Here is a 24,526-nt window from a genome sequence, read left to right on the forward strand (position 1 = left end):
TGAGTTTATGATGTTGCGTGTTGCATTTTTTGAACTGAAATAGCCACTTTGACATGTAAATTGAATTGTAATTTCAATTTTGTCTTCCATTTTTTTCTTTGTATAAAATAACCCATTGACCTGCGTGTTAAACATAGTTTAAGTTGAACAGGTCCCTAAGGCTTAAAGGCAGAATGTGCAACATTTTACACATAAATATAGCAGAAATCCAGTATATCCTCCGAAATATCTCTCTGAGTCAGGCTGTGATCATGTCTTAGCCGTATTTACGTTGTGCTATCCCCTTGCGTATCAAAGCTGTTTAAATGAGGGACCAGAGAAAAGAAGAATATCAAGCTGTACTCACTGCTTATTTGAATGTCACGTAAGTGTTTTTAGATCACGCTCATTCTGTGTAAATTTACATGCAGTGTGAAGCTACAGGCTAACTATTGAGCGCTACCATTAGCATGCTAACACAACAACGCAGCATGACACAAGGACAGTTTTGTCCGCCGCTTGCGCTTAGCACGAGGGGAAAGGGATTGGAGGTGTGTCGCTGTAGGAGAGCGGTGGATTCAGTGTTGCTGAGGCGTGGCCAAACAGCAGTTCGTTTCGGTTTCATGCCGGTGCTCAAGCCGGCGACATCTACTCGATCAAAAAGTCGCATACTCTTCCTTTAAAGTGATGAATTAAAAAACGAACTGGTCTTCTGCAATGGTAGCTCTGTTAAGCTGCATGTTACATGTTAATAGTATAATGCTAATATGGTGAAATGACCCTGCTGATACACTGATGAGAATTAGAAGATGAAAGGTTCACCATGTGTGCTAGATTTTTCGCAATATTGAAACTGGAATCCAACAATTGCACACATGAAGCACCAGAGGATCACTTGTTAAACAGATTCATCCTCAAGGGGGACATACATTTCTCACAGCTTTCCACAGAGCACCTAGTTGTCTTGCTTCTTCTTACTGGAGCTCTGTGTGCGAGTGTTGACGTCCACTATCTAATCTGTGGGTGTGGATCCTGTTCAAATATTTGCCAGGCCTCCCCTCTCTCCCTTCTTTTCCTCCTGGAGTGGCACGATTTGTTGCCAAGAAGAGGGTCAGGGGTACGTTCGCCCTCCCTGATGCTCCCCCCTCCCCATCCTAATCACCAGTCCTCTTCCTGCCCCCCTCTGACCCCACCTCCTTTGCCTCTATCTGCCTCCAGACAGACAGCATGGAAGATGGAGGAGGAGGCAGGCGCAGAGGGTCATGACCTCGGCGGTGCAGTCACTTGGCCAGAGTGTGTGCTTTTGTGTGTTTGTATGCAACGTGTGGGCGTTTGAGTTGTGTGTATCTCACCGTATCACCTCTTCCTCTCGTAGAGCATTTATTTTCCGCGGACGATGTAGCACTGTTTGTTAGTGTGTGCACATACATTTGTGTGTGTGTGTGTGTGAGGATAGAGAATGAGTGTGTGGGCGTTAGGGAAGTAAAGGTCAAGGTTTTAGTGGTTCACTTGGCTGAGGATTGTCCTCCCCCACCCCAACACCACCACCAATCAAATATGCTGTGGTTAAAGTGAAGCTGTCTATCTAAAAACTTTGTTTTTTAAGTGGCAACAGCAGCCTAGAACAAAAAAATATATATATTAGTCAAAAGTATCATGTTTTACAAGTTCATGAGTGCATTATGTGTGTGAACAACTAGAGAAAACTTCCTTGGATATCAGTTTCAGAGCTCAAGGTTCAAAAAAGTATCTCTTTCAGTTTTCATTTGAGCCTACCAAAGTGTTTTGCACCCACTAATAACTGTTCATCATTCTTTTCAGTGTCAGCCGCTCTTGTTAAAAAAGCATTAACATCCAACATTGTAACATTATCAGTCTGCTTCTGCTCCGAGCCTTCACCAAACTTTGGCTTTTTTAACTGACAGAGGCAGCAGGCCAAGCTAAACGAGTAATGCTCTGAGTGTACTAGATGTGAAAAACCATTGAGGGTTTTTTTTTTTTTTTGTATTTGCAAAGTGGCGCTAAAAGCTACTTCTGTTTGAAGGTTTCATTGTCTTGACATTTTGACCCTTATTCCTGATTAGTCTCCGAAGGGTCTGGATTTCCGTTGTGCACTTTTTTGGGGGGCCAACTGACTGCGATATCGAATCTTTAGTCCCAGAAGATGATGTTTCAAACGTATTCTGATAACAAACAAAATGCCTCAAGGATTCTTGAAGCCAGCAGTCCTTAGAGCTTCCATGAATCAAGATTTGAATCCATGAAATGAAAAAAGGGATCAAGAAAAGGCTTTGTTTGGGGCTGCATACATCAGCTCAGATTTTCTGAGCTGAAACCTTGACACCACTCATAGTAATGCACAACTCATGAAGCATTTCAGAGACAGCTAGAATACCAACACCATGTCATTTAATAAGAAAATAAAATCAAAAATCATATAGCCTAATATATTCGTAAAGGAAAAACATGGATAACCTAGCATAGCATAAAGATAGGAAGCTTTGAAGCTAGTCTGGCTCTCTCTGCAGTAAAAAAAAAAAAAGACCATATTAAACTCCAAGAGCTTAAAGGCCTAACAAGAAAATCTGTTTTGGAGCTATAAGTGGTTTGGATTTTTTTTTTCTTTCATTGGGAAGGGAGCAAGACACACTTTTCATGCTAACTATCTGCTAGCATGTCAATCCAAACCAAAGCAAAGGTATTTTCGTCTATATACTCTCAACCAGAAAGCATATAAGTATGGGTTTGTTAAAATGTCGACTAAGTGGTTAACCTAGTTTAGTGAGAAGATGGAAAGCTGGGGGGGGGGGGAAATAAGCCTGGTTTGGTACAAAAAGTTACCATGTTAAACTTAAAGTGCTCAAAGATACCAAAGAGATCTGGTATTTTTATTTTTTTGAATGTAAATATGAATTAGCTGTATTCATTTATAAATATTATTTAGCCGTAGCTTCGTGTTTACCACAAGACCAAAGTTTAGTTTCTATCTTTCCTTCTTACTCTTGTCCATACAGCAATTAGGGGTGCTTATTAAAACATAAAATATCAACATCTATAATGTTAGCACCGTATGTCGGATTACTATTTACCTTAAAGACACCCTTCAAATCCTCATTATGTACTTTAAAGGCTTCTTTACAATTCTATAGATATTCTTCTTTATTGGTGAAATTGTATTATAAGATGTGTTTCTTATTAAAAGAACATATATACAGATGTAAGACATCAAATGTAGGATTTCATTTAAGCCCACCAACTTACTTTAACTCCCTCGAACGATGTCATTTTTCATAGGAGACAGTTTGCAGGGGAAGATAGATACAGGCTGCTTTTAAAAAAAAAAAAAAAATGTAATGCATTAAACATATTTTGAACAAATCTGTATTTTTAATCAAGGTACAAAACCCAAAGGCAAAGTCAGGCTTAAAAAAAGAAAAAGATACAGACAAATCAGCAATTATGGAACCTTTCACAATAGCTCCCCGTCCAGTCATTTTGTTTTTTCTGTTTATCTACTCTGTTATTTCTGTTGATAACCATCGTTCTAATGGATTAATGGCTCCTTGCTGTGATTGTGTCTTGCATGCGAGAGCCTATAATCTAACTCTATTATTACCATATTTAAAGCTGTAACATATACTGCAGATTGATTGCTCTTGATAATAAATTTAATGGAGGTGTTATCAGTCATCAAAGATTGTAAAAGGCTTTCACTGAAGCCATAAACTGTTGGATTCTTCTCCTGAAGTTCGACTCCAGTCAATCATATCATATTGCTTATTTTCTGATGTCATATACCGGCTGTGTAAAAGCTTGCCAAATAGCGTGTTGGAGCAGCTCATGCCGTGTATACGTTTGGCAGCTTGAACTCGCCATGAACCTCTCCGGTCCAGGAAAGGGGAAATGTCTCTTTCCTCATGACTCCAAGTCGCCTCTCTTTCAAAAGAGAACGCTTGCAAAACAGGCGCTGTAGTTCCCTGGACAGTCTGCAAACTTATCACCCTGTCATTCTTTTTTTCTTCTTCTCCCCCTCTAAGGCTCTGTGATGTCTTTGGGACCTAATTGAAATGACAGTCATGTGATAAAAGTGGGAGGTTTTGATGAAGGGGAGAGCGGGAGTGAAGGCGTGCACCCTCTCGTCCTTTCCATTTGTCAAGCTGTCTGCGTCGTCCACCCCTGGGTTTCCCCTTGTGGTGGACAGATGGACATAACGAACGGATGGACGGGCAGGGACGCCCTTCCCTCGGCTGTGAACCCAGACTAACACGAGCCAGACTTGATTCATTCCTGACTTTTAATCTTTTTATGTTCACCAAGGGATTAATGAAAAATTAAATAATGTTTTCTCCTTCTTTTGAAATGTTTATTTGCAGCTTAGAAGTTGCGTTTTGGATTCTCATTTCTTGTTCTTGTCTGCTGGCACACAGCCAGTCCTTCAAGTCAGCGTTATCGGCTTGTCTGACATCCGACCCAGTGTCTCTCGACCCACCTTTCTGTCTGTCTCATTTCAGGAAGTTTCACCACACTCACACTGAATCAAAAGCCTTTGAGTCAAAGAGCCGCTCATCAGACAACTCAAACTTCACTTCCTTTATTCACTCCCTTTCTCTTTACCTTTTGTCACTTGTTGAATCGGCAAACATATTATATAAAATACGTATTTTATTTTCATAAATGCTACAGTGGCAGTGCTTTTGTGGGACGAGCTCGATGTGAAAATTGGGGGAACAAAACTTGCCAGTTTCAAAGAAAGAAAAAATACAAAATTGGACAAAAGGCTGCTTCATTTGTGACCCTTTAAAGTTTTCTGAAGGCGTTTGATGACGAACAATACATTGGAACCATGTGGGTTTTGAAAGCCGAATCTTTACAGATATAACAGAGAGTTGTGATCTACTGTTGGGTGGGGGGGGGCGAACATAGGCGCAAAGAATCGTTCTATCTCAATCTCTCTCTCCGTCTGAGCCACGGGCTTAAGCAGTCAAGTGAGTGGATTTATAGACCTGAGGCTTATGGCTCAGACACGATTGCTTGAATTGGCTTCGTCTCAATTAAAATAAAAGGTTTTAACTCCTAATGAGGGAATGGTACAAGAGGGGAAGAGTGAGACAGTGTTACAGGCTGCCTGCCGTGTCGATTAAAATAAGCAAAGAAACATAACTTTTTATCAAGCTGACGGAAGGAAACTAAACAAAGAAAAATTCAGTTTCTAGATGCAACTAAAAATTGACATGGGGTGCATCAAGGAAGCCTTAAATGTTATGTTTGAGTGGTTTTTAATGCATGTTGTATGTTTTGCAACAGCCACAAAGTGTAATAGTTCAAACTCAAGACTGCTCTAAATTTAAAGGGTTGACAAAAAAAAAGGACACCTCTTCTTTTCCATTTCACCCCCAATTTCTCTAAAAAGCTTTTGCACTTGTGTCATCTCTCCTCCTCCTTCTTTTTTTCAATTTTTTTTTTTCAATTTTTTTTTACTGAGTTCAGCTGTAAAACATTTGAGGAAACTTTATGCTTCCCCATTCAGCCCAAGAGTGTAACTGGAGGTTCTCCGACGACTATAAAAAAGAAAGGGAAAGGAAAAATGGTTGAGGGCAGGATGAGGTCCTCGTCTCTGTGTCTTCATAGCTCGGGCCGCTGGCCAGGCACACTCTCGTGCAAAACCTCATGCCTAAAAGTCTTTTTACCCCCCTTTTTTTTTCTTTCTTTTAGGCAGAACAGTGAAGCTCCATGAAAATAAATTACACCTGAAAAACTGATTTCTGTATTCAGGAGAGCATAGTATCCACAAAAACGGCTCTGACCCATGCACAAATCAAAGTTTTTACACTTCGACTTTGCCCGGTGTTTTTACTGCCAGCCTAGTTAATGCTCCATGTGAAGTTGGGGTAAGCTCATGTGAGAAAGCAGCAGGAAATATTCAGGAAAATTCACCTTTAGCAAATGGGAGAGGATGAAATGATTATCCTGTGATCAACGGACCATAGACTGTATGCACGTGTCTGAGGCCTTTTTTCAGGAACGTAAGGAAACTGCTTGATTATGTTTTCTGTTCTCTGCTCCAAGTATATACAGTAAGTGTTACATGTAGCTCCACATATTTACAAACCATTTCACTCATATGTTGAGCTACATGTAGCACTTGAATTCTCATCATAGCCTTTGGCTGTGTTGCCTCGCCTGCGACTTCCGCGTTATTCTTTTAAATATTATAGACATTTTCAGGAGTGCATGTGTGAATATGGCTAAAGTTTTAGTTTCCTAAGTGCTCTTGTAAGCTTTGTTACTGAGACTTAGATGAGAAGTTTTCTACCTTCATATATGTAATGTATGTATGTTGACTTAGTTAATCAGAAAGGTGAAAATGAGAGAACAGCTAGCATGGCTAAATCCAAAGTCACCAGCAACCTCCAGGGCCACACATAAACCGAGGCAGATGAAAAATTGTCAAAAAATGCAGTTCCTATAGCAACATGAGGCTGGCTCTAAAAAAAATAGTCAACACCAACGAAGCCCAGTACTCAAAAACCTGCAAAAATAAAAAAATGTACAGTCTGGATTTACCTTTATCAGAAAACTACACAACCATGTTTTTTTAAACACCAGTTTCATTTAAAGTGCTGCTTGAAATAATCCGTAAGAACATGATCGTCATTGACCGGTTAGTGCTGCTAGCTGACTTTTGTGCTTCAATTTGCTATGAGTGATTGAATTTGACATATTGGCTGTATTTGTAGTGTTTGTGTATTTGTCATATCAATATTGGTGTCTTGTTGTAGGGTTGAGTGTACTTTTCCACCGTCCAAGAAGTCTGAGTTCCCAAAGTTTCAGTGAGCAAAACATCATTTAAACGTTAGCATATATTAGCATATTTTTTCTAAATACCTGGTCAGTTAGTTAACTATTTATAAAAATGGCTTTGTTCAAAACAGACTTAAACTATCATTTTGATATGGCTGCTTTTTTTTTTACCTCTTACAAAAACTGAGATTTCCGCTCATCTACATAATGTTTACTTCCAGCTACAGCCAAACCAAGATGGCTTCGGTGAAAATGCCAAACTAAAGGCTTTTTAACAGCATTTCATGCGAAAATAGAGGCTCTCTCTAAAAAAATTTGTTTTATTTTTGTGCCAACAAAGATAAAAAAAATTATTAAAAAAAAAAATCAAACATTTTAACCAGTCATGTTCAAAATATTGACTGCATTTTAACATTGTGATTTGTATTTGACTGTTTTGTCTTTCCACTCAGGCCACAGCCGCTTTTTCCCATACGAAACGGCTGCAGGCTGATCACACACACAGCATCTAACAAATGAGAGCTTTGACTCTCATTGACTCAAGCAACAAGTGTGGTCTCAGAAGCCTTCACTTTTCCTTTGAAGTTGGAAAAACTCCCACTCGAAGTCACTTGAAAGGTGAACAAAGATGCCAAACATATTGAAATGAAGGCTGCAGAGACAACAACACACAGACCTACATGAAGGTTTATGGCTTTCTGACCCCTCCCAGATAAACAAGTATGACCTGACTCGTTTGCAGAGGTGCTGGTATAGCACGCAGAAACCTTTGAAAATGCTCTGTGGCTAGGGGAGAAACTGAGGCAGACACAAACAGAAGGGCTTATAAATCCCATGCTACATTTCCAGGCATGATTATTCTAAATAATAGCCTCCCTTGTGCTTAGACTGAGGTTTGGCCTGTGTGGAGGGTGGTCATGGGGCTCCCCAATGTGATGGCGGTGCACTAATCTGCCCTGTATGGCCCATTCACATGTGTTCACACCATTGTTTCCACATTCTAAACAGGAACTGCTATGTTACCCAGAGGAATTATAAATTCGGTGTGCAGAAACCCTCCATTAATTCCTGCTCTTGTTTAAAGTCGGCGTGTCCTTGCAGTTTTATCACTTCTTGTGCTTGTTGACGATAGGGGAGACCACGCGGTTACAACACTTTAGAATTCAGAGACTCTTTAGACACTAGTCCAAGTACATTTGAAAATACTGAACTTGTCTATTTTTCAAGTTTCACAAATTGTAAAAAAAAAAAAAAAGAAAGTTATGGAAAAAGACTGATGTTGCAGTTAACATTGGCTTAATGTCATTGTTATGCTGATAGGGACGTTTGTACATTAAAAAAAAGCTTCACTACTTAACCTGAGTATTCGTCAATATGGATAGTATTGTAAACATATATTCTGTGGAATAATCTTAAAGAATAATCCAATAATATAGTATTATTTAAGCAGAATATATATTGTGTAGGCCTAACATGTTTCCTTTTTTGAGTTTTGTTTTTATTTCATTGTATTTTATTGGTCGGATGCCTCTATATCTACGTGTGAAATAGAAAAAAGGGACAATTTGCAATTTGATACACCTTTATTTTACATCAGTGGTACATACAATACAATAAATCACATCTGCCATTACATAAGTGTTGTGTTAAGCTAACTTAGAATTTAACAAAACATAAAATGTTATGCACCTCAATTAAAATTAAATAGACAAATAAGAATTTAACAAAAGATGGATCCAAACTTAATAATTTATGTTTGATTTAAATGAAATGTTGTACATGAACAAATACAGCTCAACAAAACACGTTTATTCCTAACTATAAAGAAGGGGCATTTGAGACAGGGTTTGCATAAAGAACAACTTGCCTAAGCCTGGGAAAAACGTCCCTTTCTCTCTCCAAACCAATCGGTGCTGTAATTTATTACCCGGTAAACACGTGGGAATAGTATTTCAGCACCACAAGATAAACAACTACTCCACTTCTAGCAAGTCTCGCGATAGGGGACGCTCCCTGTGTGCTCGCCTATTGTGAGAGTTTTCCACCTCTCGCGCGATCTTCGAAGTTTCCCACGCCTGTTGTTGTGGCGTCTGCCCTTTTCGCTCACTCTCTCCCTCTCTGCTACCGCTACCCGCCGCCTCCCCTTTTTCTCCGTCTTCCTCACCCACCCCCTTTCTCTCCGTCTCCCTCGTCCCTACACCTCCAGTCTGCTTCTGTTGTCTCGGCGGATTGTTGGGCTTGTGGGAGAGAAAGGATATCGCGAGTATTGGAGTTTTGGTGAGAGTTTGTTGAAGATGGCGCCTGTTGTGACAGGGTGAGTCTGAGATTCGGGGCTGGTGGTGGGGAGCAGAGTTGAAGAGAATACAAGTTATTGACATGAAACTGCTTAATTTTAGTTTGTGTGATAAAGTGTAGTGATACGGTAGTGTTTTGACCTCGGGTCTGGACACTACAAGTCATTTCTTTGTCTCAATGTGTTTGCGTGTGAGTGTTTTTTCTTTGAGCAGTGAACGATACTTGGGCTGACTGTTGCTGCAGTGTTGTGTGAGCTAGCCCCCTGCTAACACATACTTCACCCTCGGTGGTCTTTTTTCCCCCCCAGACAACGGAGAGCTATCAGCTAGCCACAGAGCGAGCCAACCACTGAAGCATGGTTTTAAAACAGTTTAGCCTCAGTAAAAAAAAAAAAAAAGTACATTTTTCTCTTTGCCTAGTAGAAGATGAAAGCAGTTGTTGTATTCCTGCTGCTGCATTTGTTTTGTAAACGTGCTCACCTCTTAGCCGGGCAGCACGCTTCAGATTGGTTTCAACACTTCACGCAGCTAGCTGTCCGATAATGGACGCAAGCTAGCGATATGTAAGTGAAACACGTTGCGGCTTTGTGAGCAAGGCATCCCCTTCTGGCAGTGTTTTAAAAATATTTACTGATTTATTTACTGCATTGAAGCTTGTATGTAGCACATGCACTGAAAAGCGTGTGCATGTTAGACTTCAGACAGTGCAACAATACACAGTTTACTCCTGCAACACCAACTCTGATCGTCCACTGCTTATCTTTATATCTGCTTTGCACACTCACAGCCATGTGAACTTAACACTCTCATGACTGAATAATTGTCAAAGCAGTTTAGTCTCCCAGGTCCAGTCTGATGAATATGAAAGTCACCACATATGCACTGAAGAACTTGGATTTATTCTCCCAGATGGAGCTCTACATTCAGATAATAACCAGCTATTGTCACAAAGTCTCAAAATACACTCCCTCTAAATCTAAATTAAAAGTTTTTTTATCTTTAAAGATGGTTGCATTTTCCAACTTTAAAAGACCTAATTAGGCTTAGTGAACGTTCTGTAATTGCTACTAGATAATACATCAGTGATAAGTGTTTCAGCAGAAGCTTTTATGGGGAAAATGGTCTTTGTTAACATTTTCTAACTGCCCATTGAATGTGACAGAAAACGTCAAGGACATTTTACCGAGTAGTGCTTTGCGTCATCAGTGAAGTGACCGTGTTAGTCAACATAAATGCACTGTAGTGTGGAACCGAGGCATTAAAGGAAGCGTTTGTTTTACTGCATTGGTTGATCTCGTTTGAAATGATTTGCCTGCACACCAGCTAGACACAGATCTGTTTTTTTTTTTTTTTTTTTTTTTAAACTCTTGAGGCTATAATCCCCGCAGACAGCTCAGTGGGTGACAGACATTTGCTGGGCTTGTTGGAGGTGTGTGTATGTTGGTAGGAAAAGGGGGGTGGGGATAGATGTGCATGTTCATTTGGGGCTTTCCAGCAGACCTGAACTGATTTCAGTTGGGGGGGGGGGGGGGGGGGGGGGGGGGGGGGGGGAGTAGCTGAAGGGAAGGAGGGAGCAAGCTAGAGGGCAGGCGGGTCAGGTCTGGGTGGCTGGCCACCTGTCCAGATGATATCTCCAAATTCATGTTGTTGTTTTTTTGCTGCGGGTGGAGGGGGGGGGGGGGGGGGGGTTGAAAATTAAAGTGCCATAAGGGGTCTTTTTTGCCAGTGGCAGGCTGTGCTCTCAGTAACGGTTGGAGGCATCACTGATCCTGACCACAGCCTCCATGTACTCTTTGAATGGCTTTAAACAGGGAGGGGCTCCACAACCAGGGGCTTGTTAGTGGTATCATGACTCTCTGGTATAAGTATTACAGAGAGGCTGCGTTTTTCTGCCCTTGAATCTTAAGTTGAAGCTTCAAATTCACTTCACAGTCAATTAAGTCGCAAGTTTATACTTTTTAGAGCTCGTCTTGTCTCCGTGTGTCAGTTTAATGCGTCTGAATGCCATTCTTATTGTGGCAATCATTTCTCTATGTGCACAATTGCTATTGTCAGCTAATAAATGGTTAAACACCAAACTGTTGTAGAGAACTGTATTTAACTTCCTAGAGACCATTTATCATTTCATTTGATGTAAAAAGTTTCAAAGGGCAGGTGGTCTGCAGGTTAGGTGACAAAAAGGGACTGCTATGATACCCAATCTAAAAAAAAAATGTACCGTCTTTATCAAGTATCAAAAGTTGGGGGGGGAGGTGTTACCCTTTTTCACTAGCTGATGATAAATGTCAGTATTAGGTTTCTATCTATTGTGCTTTATTTTATAACTTATTTTAGTCTGAGGACAAACGACATCTTTACTCTGTTTCACTTCACACACACACGCTCACACACTCCACCACACATACCTGCTCCTCTCCTTTCTCCTTCCTTTCTTACACACAGCGGATTGTTTTGTCTTACCTCATTCTGTAGCTTTGTTTATTGTGTGTTTTTGACAGTATTCACCAGCAGTATGTTAGAGACGCTCAAGTTGAGTACATTACTCCCTTTCTGAAGCGTTTGACTCGATATTCTGTGAATCACATCAGGAGGTCGTTGCTTATTGAAGATGAGTTGTATGCCGCGCATCACAACAATAACCGCCGCTGCAGGAAAATATTAAAACAACATTGTAAGAAGCTACAGTATTAAAATGAGATGTTCTAGCACCACAATCATTTACATACAGAAAGGATGGACTTCTCACTCTCATGGGTGTTTGTCTCTCTCGTCTGCGGTGATTTGATGCATAGACTAAAATAGTTTGGAAATATACTTTGATGGTCATAAATACTGCCTTGTGACTAATTACTATTAGTGTCTACTTCCTTAAAGTGATTTCTATGCGTCATGCTTGACAATACAAAAACAGGGTAATTATCCATTACCCTTTTGATCATGTTAACAGTTTCGCAAAAAGAATTGTGTCCAGCCAGTCCAGGAATAGAAAAACGTTAATTTCAATTCCCAAGACCCCAACGTGGCGTCCTCAAACACAAAATTCTCACATATGATAAGCCATAACATTTGACATTTTGCTTGAAAAATGCCTGAAATTATGAATGAACCCTTTAGAACAGTTGGCAAACGTGTTGATTCCATTGACTCGGCTTCTTCTGATCGTAATAACCTTTAAATATCATCATGTCATTTTGCTTATTTAAAGAATGGTGTTTTCTTATCATAAAACAGATTCCTTATGTTCCCAGTAATGTCAGCACTGTTCATTTCCCTTAGAGGTGTCCTTGTTCTTTTTGTGTCTAATTTAGGGTTGTAACTCTTATTGTGTTGTTACATCTTGTTCTTTAGGGTTGTCCTCTTTATTGTCGTTGTTGTTGTTTTTTGTAGGGATGTTAAGATTAATCGTGAGGCATTTAAAAATCGATTCAAAGGAGTCAAGGTTCACATCGGTAATCTGAAAAAGGAATCGTAATAATATGGTGAGCGTCAGCAGCCGTAGAGCAAGATTTTGAGACTGAGGACGCACCACCGTCTTTTAAATCTGAGGTTTGGAAGCATTTTGACTTCCCCATGACCGAAAATAAAAGAGGTGAGAAGATAACAGACAAGTCCAAAAACTGTGTGCAAATATTGCAAGAAGACAGGGAACTACACAAATAGCACAACCTACATGCTGCAGCATCACAATGAGATGCTCCAATCACCTCCCCTTGTTGTGAGGAAAAAAAACATTAAAAGGCCAAACCACACTGACAGTGTGGTTTGCAGCCCTGCTCGCCCAAATGAGTCTTTTTCAGTCCTCTCATACTTTGTCTTCAGTCTCATTATGTAAAATAAATCTTGTGAGAATCGTGTCGTGAACCCAGTATAGTGAGTTGAGAGAATCGTTACATCCCTAGTTTTCTTGTGTTTTGTTTTTTCTGCTTGTTTTGTCTCGAGTGTGTTATGTATTGTCTTTTGTATGGCTGTGTTGGTCCCCCTTTGAAAACCTCAAAGTATAGGAGATTATCCTGATAGATTTTATAACTGTAGTTTTAAATTAAATGCAATAACCAATCATTTTTCCGGAGCCGGTCAGTCAGCACTCAAAATGTGAGTGCTCTTGAGTGTTTTTAAATCCTGTTCTTACCCAAGAACAAATAACACACAAAGAAAACACGGGTGAATCTGAGAATCTTCTTCAAAAGAGCCCCATTGTTTGCAGTAGTAAACACATTTTCTGGTACAGCATGGTCTTCCTCAGGTAGTTGTAGTGTGGCACAATAACAGCAACTGTCAGAACCCCCTGAATCTCCACCCTTCATGTCGGCTAGTTATGCTTTTTGTAAAATTTTCCTCCTCTGTGCCAGAAAAACTGATGAACCCATTGCTGAAAGAGCAGCACTGTTCACCTGGGATGATAAAAGCATGAATCACTTATTTCAACACCGCTCTGGCTTTGCCGTGCCCCTGGGGGATGGGATTCCATTTGGCTCTCCCCCTCCATCCCTCTGCCAAAAAAAAGGGGGATTGAGTCTTTTAGGCCAAAAGCCAAACGTCTATGTGCCGGTGTAATGATACCAGCAAGCTTTTCTCTTTGCAAATATTGTGTTCTTGCATTTGTCAGCACCGGCGTGTGGTTTTAACTCTTCGGCTGTGTGGAAGGTGATCAAGCGTGTGTGTGTGTGTGTGTGTGTGTGTGGGTGGAATTTACCTAGACATAAAAGTTGATCTGTGTGTTTAAATGTGTGTGTGCACGTGCATCCACTCCCCAGGGTCCTCTCCTCTTCCCCGCTTCCTCTTATGAAAGGAGAGGTTCAGAGGGAGCAGCAGATGTCGAAGCACTGACCTTTATGGTGGCAAAGGCTCGGGTTGGAGTTAAAAGACATGCCGAGTTACCCCGCCTCCCCCTTGGCCCTCAAAGCGGCAGCTCTGTGTCCACCAACACACACTCTGCTACCTTGCTGGATGGATGGTTAAAGCCACCTGATCTGTGTGTCACCTCAATATCCTGAAGCGACTAGAGCTTTCCTCTATACACACAGAGCTGTGAAAAGCTTCAAAGTGTGTGGCATGTTGGGCTGTTTTTTTCTTTTAGTGGTGGGGGTGGGGGTGGAGGGGTGGGGGGGCTACAAGCCAGGGGGCGAGCTGTACAGAAGTCACAGGCAAAGCACCAAAGCGAATGTGCCACCGCCAGACATCTTTTGGGGGATTTATTCTCCTGCGTACAGTAGCCTATTGTTTTGGAAGTTCATGCATATCCATTACTTCACATGATTGAAACATCCCCCGGAGCCTATAGTTGCATTCAGGGTTCAGATTCAACTTGTTTGCTCGAGTGACGATGGGCCTCTAAAAGCACCACACACGCCCTCGTTGACTCAGTTGCTTCATTCTCTTGTTTCCTGATTCAGGCTGTTTGTGTGTGTGTCTGTCAGTCTCAGTGGAACAACCACAGGAGACACCCAAGGGGATAGAAATGCACATTTCTGGCTTGGGTGGCTGTCGGCTTGGCAATCCTCATTCTTGGTACACAGCCATGTGCTTTAGTGTTCATGAACCAGGTAAAGCATTATAGCGTTTCCCTGCACAGTATAATGATAACACAACATGTATAAGTGATGAAGCAGGCTTAATTATTGCTCAAATGACTGACTTCTGACATCTTGTCTTATCCTATTTGTCAAAGCTTAGGGCTAGATAAGAGAGTGAATTTTTACAGAACAACCAACAACAAGAAAGTCATGTGTTCACTTGTTCGAGACTTGAAATGTATTTGAGTGAGTTCATCACTTTTTTTAATCTCTGGCCCTTCCAGACCTCTTGCTGCTGTTTTCCTCTGCAAGAATAAGAAAGAACATTCTCGTGTAAATCTAAAACCAGTGCGGTTTTGAAAACAGCCCTGGCGTCATGTTTGATAGAGGGCCCAAGTTCTCTCCGTGTTGTTGTTGGCATTCCCTCCGCTGCTTTGCACAGACACGAGAGGCAGAAAGCTTACACGAGGCAAACGCGTCAGGCGCTGGAAGGACGTACCTACCCGCTGACTCTTGTTTTGGAGCGGGTCATCGTCTTTCTCTAATCGCTCTCCTCTTTCCAAAAGTTTCCTTAGCTCCGACTATGGCCTTTCCTTGCCCCCTGTTCTTCTGCTGTTTTGGAGCGATTGCAGCTTCACCAAGGGAGCTGTGGTTTTCACAGTGTCAGCAACTTTTGCCCCCGCAGTCCCTCTACATTCAGGATGTTTCATTCAGAAAACATGAACTAATTCCCTCTGTCTGACTTCTGTTTGCTTTCATTCAGCTTCAGTGAGCACACTCTTACCTACTTCCTATGTCGGGGCAGCTGAAATTGAGAGGAAAAAAAAATATGAAAACACTTGTGCTTCTTCCTCTTTCCTTTTGTTTTTCCTTCATATTTTTTTTTGGTCTCCTGTGCGGAGACAGGAGGCAAAGAATGAAGAGCCAATAAAAGAGAGAAAAGCTTTATTCTCTTCCTCTGTCGGCACAGATAGTTGCCTTGTTATTCTCAGCCATGGCGGTGAGTGCTCAGAAGCATTGTTTGAGTGTCTCACTGTTGTCAGAACGTTCTGTCTGTTCCCCCGATAAGCACACAGGACGGCTCATCCATTCAGAGGAAGGTTACAAACATGCACAGGATCTCCCGGGTTGGGAAAGCCCCCTAACCAAGCTGCTGCATCCCACGCCTGTAAGCCACCGCCACTTTTACTAGGGCTGCTCAGTTATGACAAAAAAATCATAATCAGGATTATTTTGATTGATATTGAGATCAAGGTTATGAAAGACGATTACTCATTGATTTGCAACTTCTGGATCCACTTGCATTTATGGAACTTAAAACCTCCCAACACTTAAACATGCTGAGCACTTTGGAAAACATGCAATACAGGAAAATAAATATATAAAGAAAAAAATGTAAATGTAAAGTGGTGATGTACTCTTGAAGTCCAGAATGGAACAACTAACACTTTGAAGCATTTCCCACACATGACAAAACCTCTGGAAAAGACAAGCGAAACACAGCGATTGTTTTGTCTCGATGATCTTGTTTTTACGATCTCAGGAAGCCAAAATTTGTTGATCAGTGACTATCCTAACTATCACTGTATTTGATAAGAAGGGAATGGCGAGCAGTATGAATGTCTGAAGTAGAACATTTCACAATCATAAGCACAGTGTTTTTGTGAGTTTTGGTAATTTCTTGCTTTCGGGGTGATATTGTTTCAAATGGTGGGAAGGGTTTCTTTCATAGCCCGTTTTAGCCTCAAATGTCTCTAGCACAGTTTGCAGGGCAGGCAACTTTGTTATCCCCAAACTCCTGAAGTGGAGTGGCCTTTCTTGTTGACGATATTTTCTCCCTACTTCGCGCTTCAGTGTTGCTATCGCTCATTTTGGCTTTGTTTTCATTCCGCTCAAAACATCTGTCCTACCCGTATCCCTGTGACATGATTGGCTGTTCATTGTCTTCTTCTTCTCCTCTGTGATGTAGGATGGCAACTAGCATTTAAGGCATATTAGCACCTCCCTTTCCTACTGTTTGGGTGGTGTAATTACAGATTTAAATCAAACTTTTATCTAACATTGTTATATTTACATTTTGAAGAATTATACAAATGATATCACTATAATAAATCATATTGCGATAATTATCGTGATCGTTTTATCCCCCAGGCCTAGTTGGAGAAACTGATTTTTTATTTATTCTTTATTTAGTTAAGTTGTGATACATTTGACATTACCTGCTAGCAACACCCTGCTGTTGTGTGGTTTGTCACATGTTAGACCTAAAATAAATGCACTATGAAACATGATTTACTTCAAGGTATCAGGTAGTGTTGCCTTTGTTACAAATCAATCTGGTATTTGGGTGCATCAAAGGCATTTCTTTGTGTGCTGGTTGTGGTATCAGAACACATCATATTTTAAACCCAGACACAATATTTCAGCCGCAATAGTTCCTGCAAGCTTGCAGTCTCCAGGGACTCCACCACTGCAGCTGGCTCTTGCCCAGACAAGTGATGGCATCCCGGGGGAAGACAAACGGCATGAATCCCTCCCTCTGCAAGAGAGAGAGAGAGAGGTGTCAAAAAGGAGCAAGAAGGGCACAAACAGGAGTTATCAAGTCTCTTGGAAAATATTTGGGGGAAAGAACAAAGAGAGAGAGAGCGGGGTTTGGATTCCTGGAAAGGCACGCTGTTATCTCAAAATGTTTCTTTGCATTGTCTGCTTGTTTAACTGCGGCTGCCGGAGAGTTTTTACTGAAGAATCCGCCTGGTGGCATTCCTGTGGTTGTTGACGTCAGGAGGTTTTGGCCTCTGCCTTAGAATCACAATGAAGTAATAGGCATGTGTGTCATTATGTGGAACAAGTCTATCGATTGTGGTTAAGGAAACAATGCGTTTTTTTTTTTGTCCCGAAGAGAAGATTGTTCATGTTGTGGTCGATCATCTTGCACTTCTGGCTGCAGTTTGATGTTCCCCAACGTTGCTGGAGATGATCTGTGAGGTTTAACATGAGCTCATGGAAGGAAACTAACTCTAGTCTTTTCTATCCGCTGGTCCACACAAAAAAATCACCAGAACAGTTTCCTAGTTTATCAGTCTGCTTGTCTTGTTAGAAATGGCCTTAAATATTCTTACCTCAACTTAGGGCGGGGTGATATGACCTCAAATCAATATCACGATTAACTGAACTTTTTTCCTCGATTACGATTAATGAACGATTTATTTTTTTGCCCTCATAGTTCACTGACATGGTCTCTACTGTAAATATGCTCAAATATTAAAGCTGGGATATTTTTTCTAATGAAAGAGTGCATATCTGATTAACTACTTTCTGGTTATTTATTGAATTCAAACTGAAGTAAAAGTATCGCTTTCAATGAAAACGCCACATTTTGGTTTGAAAGTAGAAATGAATGTCTCGATTGCAGTAGAAAATAAATAACTTGCATTTATTGCAAACAGTTTTTCTGCAGTGTTTACATTTGACTTCTTTTTGTCCGGTGTCGTCTTCCCTAAAGACAAAATGTGTCCAAAAGAAGGGCATTGCTTCCAAGTCGAGGATTGGACAAGATTACTTCAGTTAGAGGTTCTGAATGTCGGTTTCGATTAATTTTTTATTAATTGGCCAACCCTACCTCAACTACAACTCAACAAAAGTGTCTGGTTGCGGTGAAGGAATTTTATGGTGGCAAATTTGGTGTGAACTGAAATCGGATGTTTCACAGTGATCTGTTCCTGCAGATTTTCCATATTGCATCATCTAAACTAGCTGGTTCTCTTTTTTTAAATTGGATGAAAACCTAAATGCTCCCTAAAAGTTACATTTGGTTTCGGTACCAGTGTAGTTGCCTTTCTGTCTGTCTAAACTTTAGGTGGGGTGAGGTGACTTTAAAGTTTGTTTAGGACGGTTGCCTCTGTTCACCGTGGTTGGCTTGTTTATATCGCGCTGATTATTTTTTGCGGTTACCGCGACAGCCCTACTGGTAGATGAATAAACGGAAAATTTGCCACAATTTACTACTTAATTCGATAAAATGAGAATGTGATTTGTTTTTGTTGTGTTATAAAGTGTTCTAGCCCAAAGTCATTTATGTATGTGTGCTGTTAAGATTGAGTTAATCCCTGTTTGTTTTATATCTCGTTAGTGTCAGACTGTTTAGGGAAGGTAGCATGTTTTGAAGAGGAACAATCAGCGAGAACAACTGAAACCAGACAGCACTGCTGCACGCACGGTCATTGCAAAACAACACACACACACACACGCACAAGCACAAGCGTGCTGAGGTCTATACTTTTTGGTTTGTGGAGGATCATCTCACAGCATGTGGGTTAAAGGTCATGTCTCACCCCTCTCTGTCTCACTCTCTGTTTCTGCCAGGAATTCTATTTTTCATGTCTTGTGCTGAGCAGGTCGTCTTGGTGGTTTTTTGAGGCGAGGGCAGGGCGTTGGTTAGTTTTCTTGAGCTGAACGAGGTCCAGAGAGAGTGTTCTGTAGTTAGAACAGTGATGTTGTGCAGTAAATGTTTGACAGCTATCCTCTTAATATTGCACAGTTTTAATGATCAGATCATCAATATGTGTTCACTTTCTATGTTTCCTATAATTGGAAACTGAATGCCTTTGGTTTTGGACTGATGGCCAGATAAAACAAGATATTTACAAAAAAGTTTTACAGACTAACTCACATTTAGATCGATCAAAAAGATTAATAAACAATAAAAAAAATCAATCTGAAATGTTATTATATATTTAGTCACTATTATTTGATCAAATATTGTATCCTTTTTTTTAAAGAAGAATGAAATCATTTGGCTTTCTGAAACGTGATTATTAAAGATGCAGCGATTGAACCAATAACAATACCGATGTTTATGATAACAATTGAACAAAATGTAGACTGAAGGTTTTTCCCCATTACTATAGTATAATATTACTAGTATACTAGTAATTTTTTGTGTTGGTTCTTCAAATAAGCGATGAGATTTGACATTTTTATATAGTTGCTTGTAGCCCCCCCACCCGAAATGTCAATGGAACATGTCCTACACACTGCATGTTGCTGATCTTCTTCAGATACGGTACCTCTTCTGTGACTGAGCAGTAAGGTTCGTAGTTTCAGAACTACAAATGGACAACAGAACACTTATTATCGACAACTAGCTTTTTAGCAAACTTAGGCAGTTTACTGGATATTGTCCCCGTTATGTGGGGGGAGGGGGGAGAGCAGGGACATTATTAATGAGGCTGGCAGCAGAGGGGAAGAAACTGTTCTTGTGGCGAGAGGTTTTGGTCCTGATGGACCTGGCCTCTTACCAGAGGGGAGGGTCTCAAATAGTCCATGTCCGAGGAGAGAGGGATCGGGATCTTACCTGCACGCCTCAGGGTCCTGGAGGTGTACAGGTCGTGGAGAGATGGCGGGTTGCAGCCAATCCCCCTCTCTGCAGAGCGGATGATGCGCTGCAGCCTGCACTTGTCCTTTGCTGTGGCTGCAGTGTACCAGACTGTGATGGAGGAGAGGATGGACTCAATGAAGGCAGTGTAGAAGTGAACCATCATGGTCTTAGGCAGGTTGAACTTCTTCAGCTGCAGCAGGAAGTGCATCCTCTGCTGTCCTTTCTTGATGAGGGAGGTGATGTTTAGCTCCCACTTGAGGTCCTGGGTGATGATGGTCCCCAGGAAGTGGAAAGACTCCACAGTAGACACCTTGGAGTTGCGGATGGTGATGGTGATGGGGCTGGGGGCGGCTGCGTTTTTCCTAAACTCCACTGTCTTCAGAGCATTAAGCTCTAGATTGTTCTCATCGCACCAGGTCACCAGATGGTCAGCCTCCCACCTGTAGGCAGACTCATCCCCACCAGAGATGAGTCCAATGAGGGTGGTGTCGTCTGCAAACTTTTGGAGCTTGACAGACTGGTGACTGGAGGTGCAACTGTTGGTGTACAGGGAGAGGAGCTGATGGTCCTGCTGTCCGAGACATGCTTCCCCAGCTTCACCTGCTGTCTCCTGTCAGACAGGAAGTCTGTGATCCACCTGCTGGTGGAGTCAGACATGTTCATCTGGAAGAGATTGTCCTGTAGCAGAGCCGATTATTGTATTAAAAGCAGAGCTGAAATCCACAAACAGGATCCTGGCGTAGGTTCCTGCTGAGTCCAGATGCTTGAGGATGAGGGCCAGGTTTACAGCATCATCTAAAGACCTGTTTGCGATGTAGGCAAACTGCAGGGGGTCCAGGAGAGGGTCTGTGATGTCTTTGAGGTGGGAGAGCACAAGGCGCTCAAAAGACTTCATCACCATAGAGGTCAGGGCGACGGGTCTGAAGTCATTAAGTCCTGTGGTCCTTGGTTTTTTGGGAACAGGAATGATGGTGGAGGTCTTGAATCAGGCCGACGTGGCATGTCTCCAATGAGGTGTTAAAAATGTCTGTAAAGACTGGATGATTCGGGTGTCATCTAGCAGGGAGGTGTAAACAGTTTAGTGGACGCGTACATCCCTAGTTTCTATACCAACTCCATTCTCGCTTCTCAAGTTGATAGACTGTTAAAACTGGCAATGGCAATACATGGAAAAGAATTGCTGGATACAGTGTGAGCCCAAAATAATTGGCATTGCTCCTGAAAGTTATATTTCCATTAGACAACTGGTTCCAAGATTGGAAGAAATGCAACAAATAATCATAGTGACATTTTCATATTGGAGAAGCTGTAATTGTCAGTCCTTTAAATTTTAATCTTAAAATAGTGAAATGAGGATTGCTCAGATTGTTTTGGTTTCTTTAGGGAGTCAATGATTGTCAATCATGTTTTTTTCACATGGACTTGTGGTCTGCGTTTGTGATTCAGGCTAAAGGCCTCGACAAAGCAGCCGTCAGAGTTATCATACCACCTGCTCCCTCATTGATGACTCTTCTGCTACAGAACGAGCTGTGGCAGTGTAGCTGTGGTGCGCTCGATCTCAACTACTCCCCCCCCCCCCCCCCCCCCCACCCCACATACACACACAACCACCTCTAGATTCCCTCTCGTTCCAGCGGTGAGTCATCGGCTCAACAGCATTGAGAAGGGGGGAAAAAGGGGGAGTGGGAAAGGGTGGTTCATTCAGGGTTCAAGGCTCCCTCGCCTCGTTCCCTCGCTCTTCTCTCTCTCCTGACAGTTTTCCCCCCCGAGCACATGACCCACTTCAACCCCAAACCCTCGCCATTCTGTGCATGTCTTCGGATACAGTCACACTTGTCACTTTAGTGCAGCTTTTTGACTCTGAATGTCTAATTTTATGAGATCACATTGCTGCGTGTCTGTGCACTTGGCCTGAAACGTTTTCTGTTCTGCGTCTCCTGTGGCTGTGTTTACTTTAAACAGCCCACGTGACTTTGTACTCTTCTTCTGTCTTTTTATATTTCTGATCTGAGTGAGCAGTAAATCAGGGAGCAGTTAAAATGTAATTTTACCAGACAGCACTTTTGTCTGCTTTGTCCTTAAACTACATACTGTTGTAGCTTGATTGACCTGATAATTACCCCTATAAGTTAAATATGAGCTAGAAATGGGACACATCCAATCTTATAAATCGGTATCAGGATATCGGATAGCTTTTATGCATTTTAATTTATTATTATTTTCTAAAAGGCTCTTTTTTTTATACATATGAAGCCAGGTTAACTACAGCTTTGTTTAGGCTTACACATAATACAATCAGCATTAATACCAATGTTACTTATGATGAAAAAATATTGGAGTCAGTATCGGTATGGATTGGAACTGAAAAAAAGTTCATCGGTGCATCTCTAATACAATCGTATGTTCAGACATCTTTTTAACTGAACCAGCTATTTAAAAAGGCTAGTAGGGAATGGAACAAAATATTGATACAGCAATACCGATATGGGATTTTTGGTGCTGGGAGGGGAAAATAGTCATTGGATATGCCAAAATTGGCCATTATTATCAGCTCGCCAATCAATCGATCGTAATCTAATATAATATAAAAGTTGAAACTGACTCCAAATTGCACTGATACATCAAACCTGAACTTGACCTTTCAGGAGCTTTCTGTTATCTTAAGTTTATCAGATACTGTGATGTATCGGTATATGCTTGTCCTGCTATATATAAACTATCACAGAATGACACTATCGTTATTTTATCCTCATCGTTGGCCCCATATTGTATTGTGTGGTCTCGTCATTATCATTGCACTGTATCAAAGAACATTGCACTCTTAAACCTCTGCAGATGATCCAAAGCATGACTGGTTTTCAACCTGCACATGTCACTCCACTGCTCACCTCCCCCTCTGCTGCTCGCATCAAATTCAAATCCTTGCTGCTCCCTACGCTCTGCCTATGAAAGGCAACTAGACGGTTCTACTCTGTAATCCCCCAGAGGTTAAATGAATTACCAAACTCCATTGGATCAGACGCTTCCCTTTCCACCCATGATGCTCTTTCCTTTACCTTACCTGCACACTTTATATCCATGCTGTGATGATCGTGATGACGATAATGGTGATGATATTCAGGATGGTGTTAATGCTGATGAGAATATTCAAGATTATTTTGATGATGAAGCTGTTAATGTTGTTGTTAATGAGAAAAAACACACAGAGAACCAAACATAAAACCAAACACTCCAGCCACTGCTGTCAGCACCTGTGTCTGAGACTTCAAGTTGTTTGTTGGCACTAATTGACATTTCTCCTCATGTGTAGAACCTTTCTCGTGTTGTAATTACACTCAGATGAGGCTTTGGACAAAAGCGTCTAATGAAATACATTGTAGTATGATAGAAAAGTTCAAATTCAAAAACAAAGATCTTCCTTTTTTTTTGTCTGGTATCTTGAAAGTTTGACTTTATTACCAACATGTCAACTTCATTCCAAACATCTAGACTTTGATACTGACATTTTGACTTTCTTCTTAATATGTAATATGCTTTTTTCTTATGCCTAGCACTTATGCTCTTCTTTATAAAACATTTTAAAAGTTGACTTAAACCAGTTCTTTGCAGGGCTGTTTTTTTTACACAGTCATCAATACTTTCAAAGTTGCAGAATTGCTTGTCCACAGGACACCAAAATAGTCATTTACAGCCATATTTGCGTAAGTAGAAAGACAAATGTATATAAGATTTTCTCTCCCATATATATATATTTGTTTTTTAGATATCATAGTAAAAAGCTTCCTCAGCTGTCTGATGAGTAAAACTGAAATGCTGAAAAGCCTTTTTATGACGTCTGAACAGAAAACAACAAGTCCACTCATGAATTGTAGCCTGAAAATTCCTCCTATAGCTGAAACGCAGTGCTTGTGCTGTATTCCAACCTTTTGTGAAGCGATTCAAACTCAACTTTAATATCACCGCGTTCTTTATTGATTGTAGGGACATGCAGGAAAAATCAGATCAGTTAGGACCTCTTTGTGTAAGAAGTGTAGGACTATCTCAGGACTCGTGTTATCGGAGGACTGAATGGAGCCAGGTGGCCGGCAGCACAGGGCATCACAAAGGAGACTTCATTAAAGATAGAACAAGCATCAAGTGTGGGTTTTTGTGTGTGTGTGTGTGTGTGTGCGTAGGGCTACACACGGGAAATTTCATTACTCCAGACGTATTGTGTATAATGTACTTGCTCCGTTTGTTCCATCTCCTACGCCAGATTACACTATGTACAGACGGTGTGCGGGCGTGCGACGTCTAGATGTCTTATTGATTTTGTGCCAGACCAAGTTTTAAAAAGTCCGAACATATGGAGCGTTGATGTTGGAAGTGTGCGGTCGAGAGAGGGAGAGAAGGGAAGGGAAAGGAGGGGAGAGCAAGGAGGCCTTTTTCTTTGGCTTTTCTGCCTCTGTCATTAAGCGCTCCCATGTCAAAGACAGATGGAGCTGGTGCCCTTGGTGTATGTGTGTGTTTGTGTGAAGGCAAGTGCAGACTGATGTGACCCACCCAACTCTACACACACACAC

The 24,526-nt window shown here is 41.3% G+C and overlaps 2 protein-coding genes across 2 annotated transcripts in view; one reads left to right on the top strand and one right to left on the bottom strand.

The window, feature by feature from the left end:
- The window catches only part of tm4sf5 (transmembrane 4 L six family member 5), a 394,180-nt gene that overhangs the window by 172,520 nt on the left and 197,134 nt on the right, over window positions 1-24,526 (bottom strand). The gene's annotated exons all lie outside the window — the stretch shown is intronic.
- rbpjb (recombination signal binding protein for immunoglobulin kappa J region b) overlaps window positions 8,934-24,526 on the top strand; it is a 55,274-nt gene continuing 39,681 nt past the window's right edge. The window contains exon 1 of the mRNA XM_061031950.1: window positions 8,934-9,094. Coding sequence (XP_060887933.1) covers window positions 9,075-9,094 — 20 coding nt within the window. The 5' untranslated portion in view covers window positions 8,934-9,074. The remainder of the gene's footprint in view (window positions 9,095-24,526) is intronic.

This window comes from Labrus mixtus, chromosome 23 (genome assembly GCF_963584025.1).
Source record: "Labrus mixtus chromosome 23, fLabMix1.1, whole genome shotgun sequence".
NCBI lineage: Eukaryota > Metazoa > Chordata > Actinopteri > Labriformes > Labridae > Labrus > Labrus mixtus.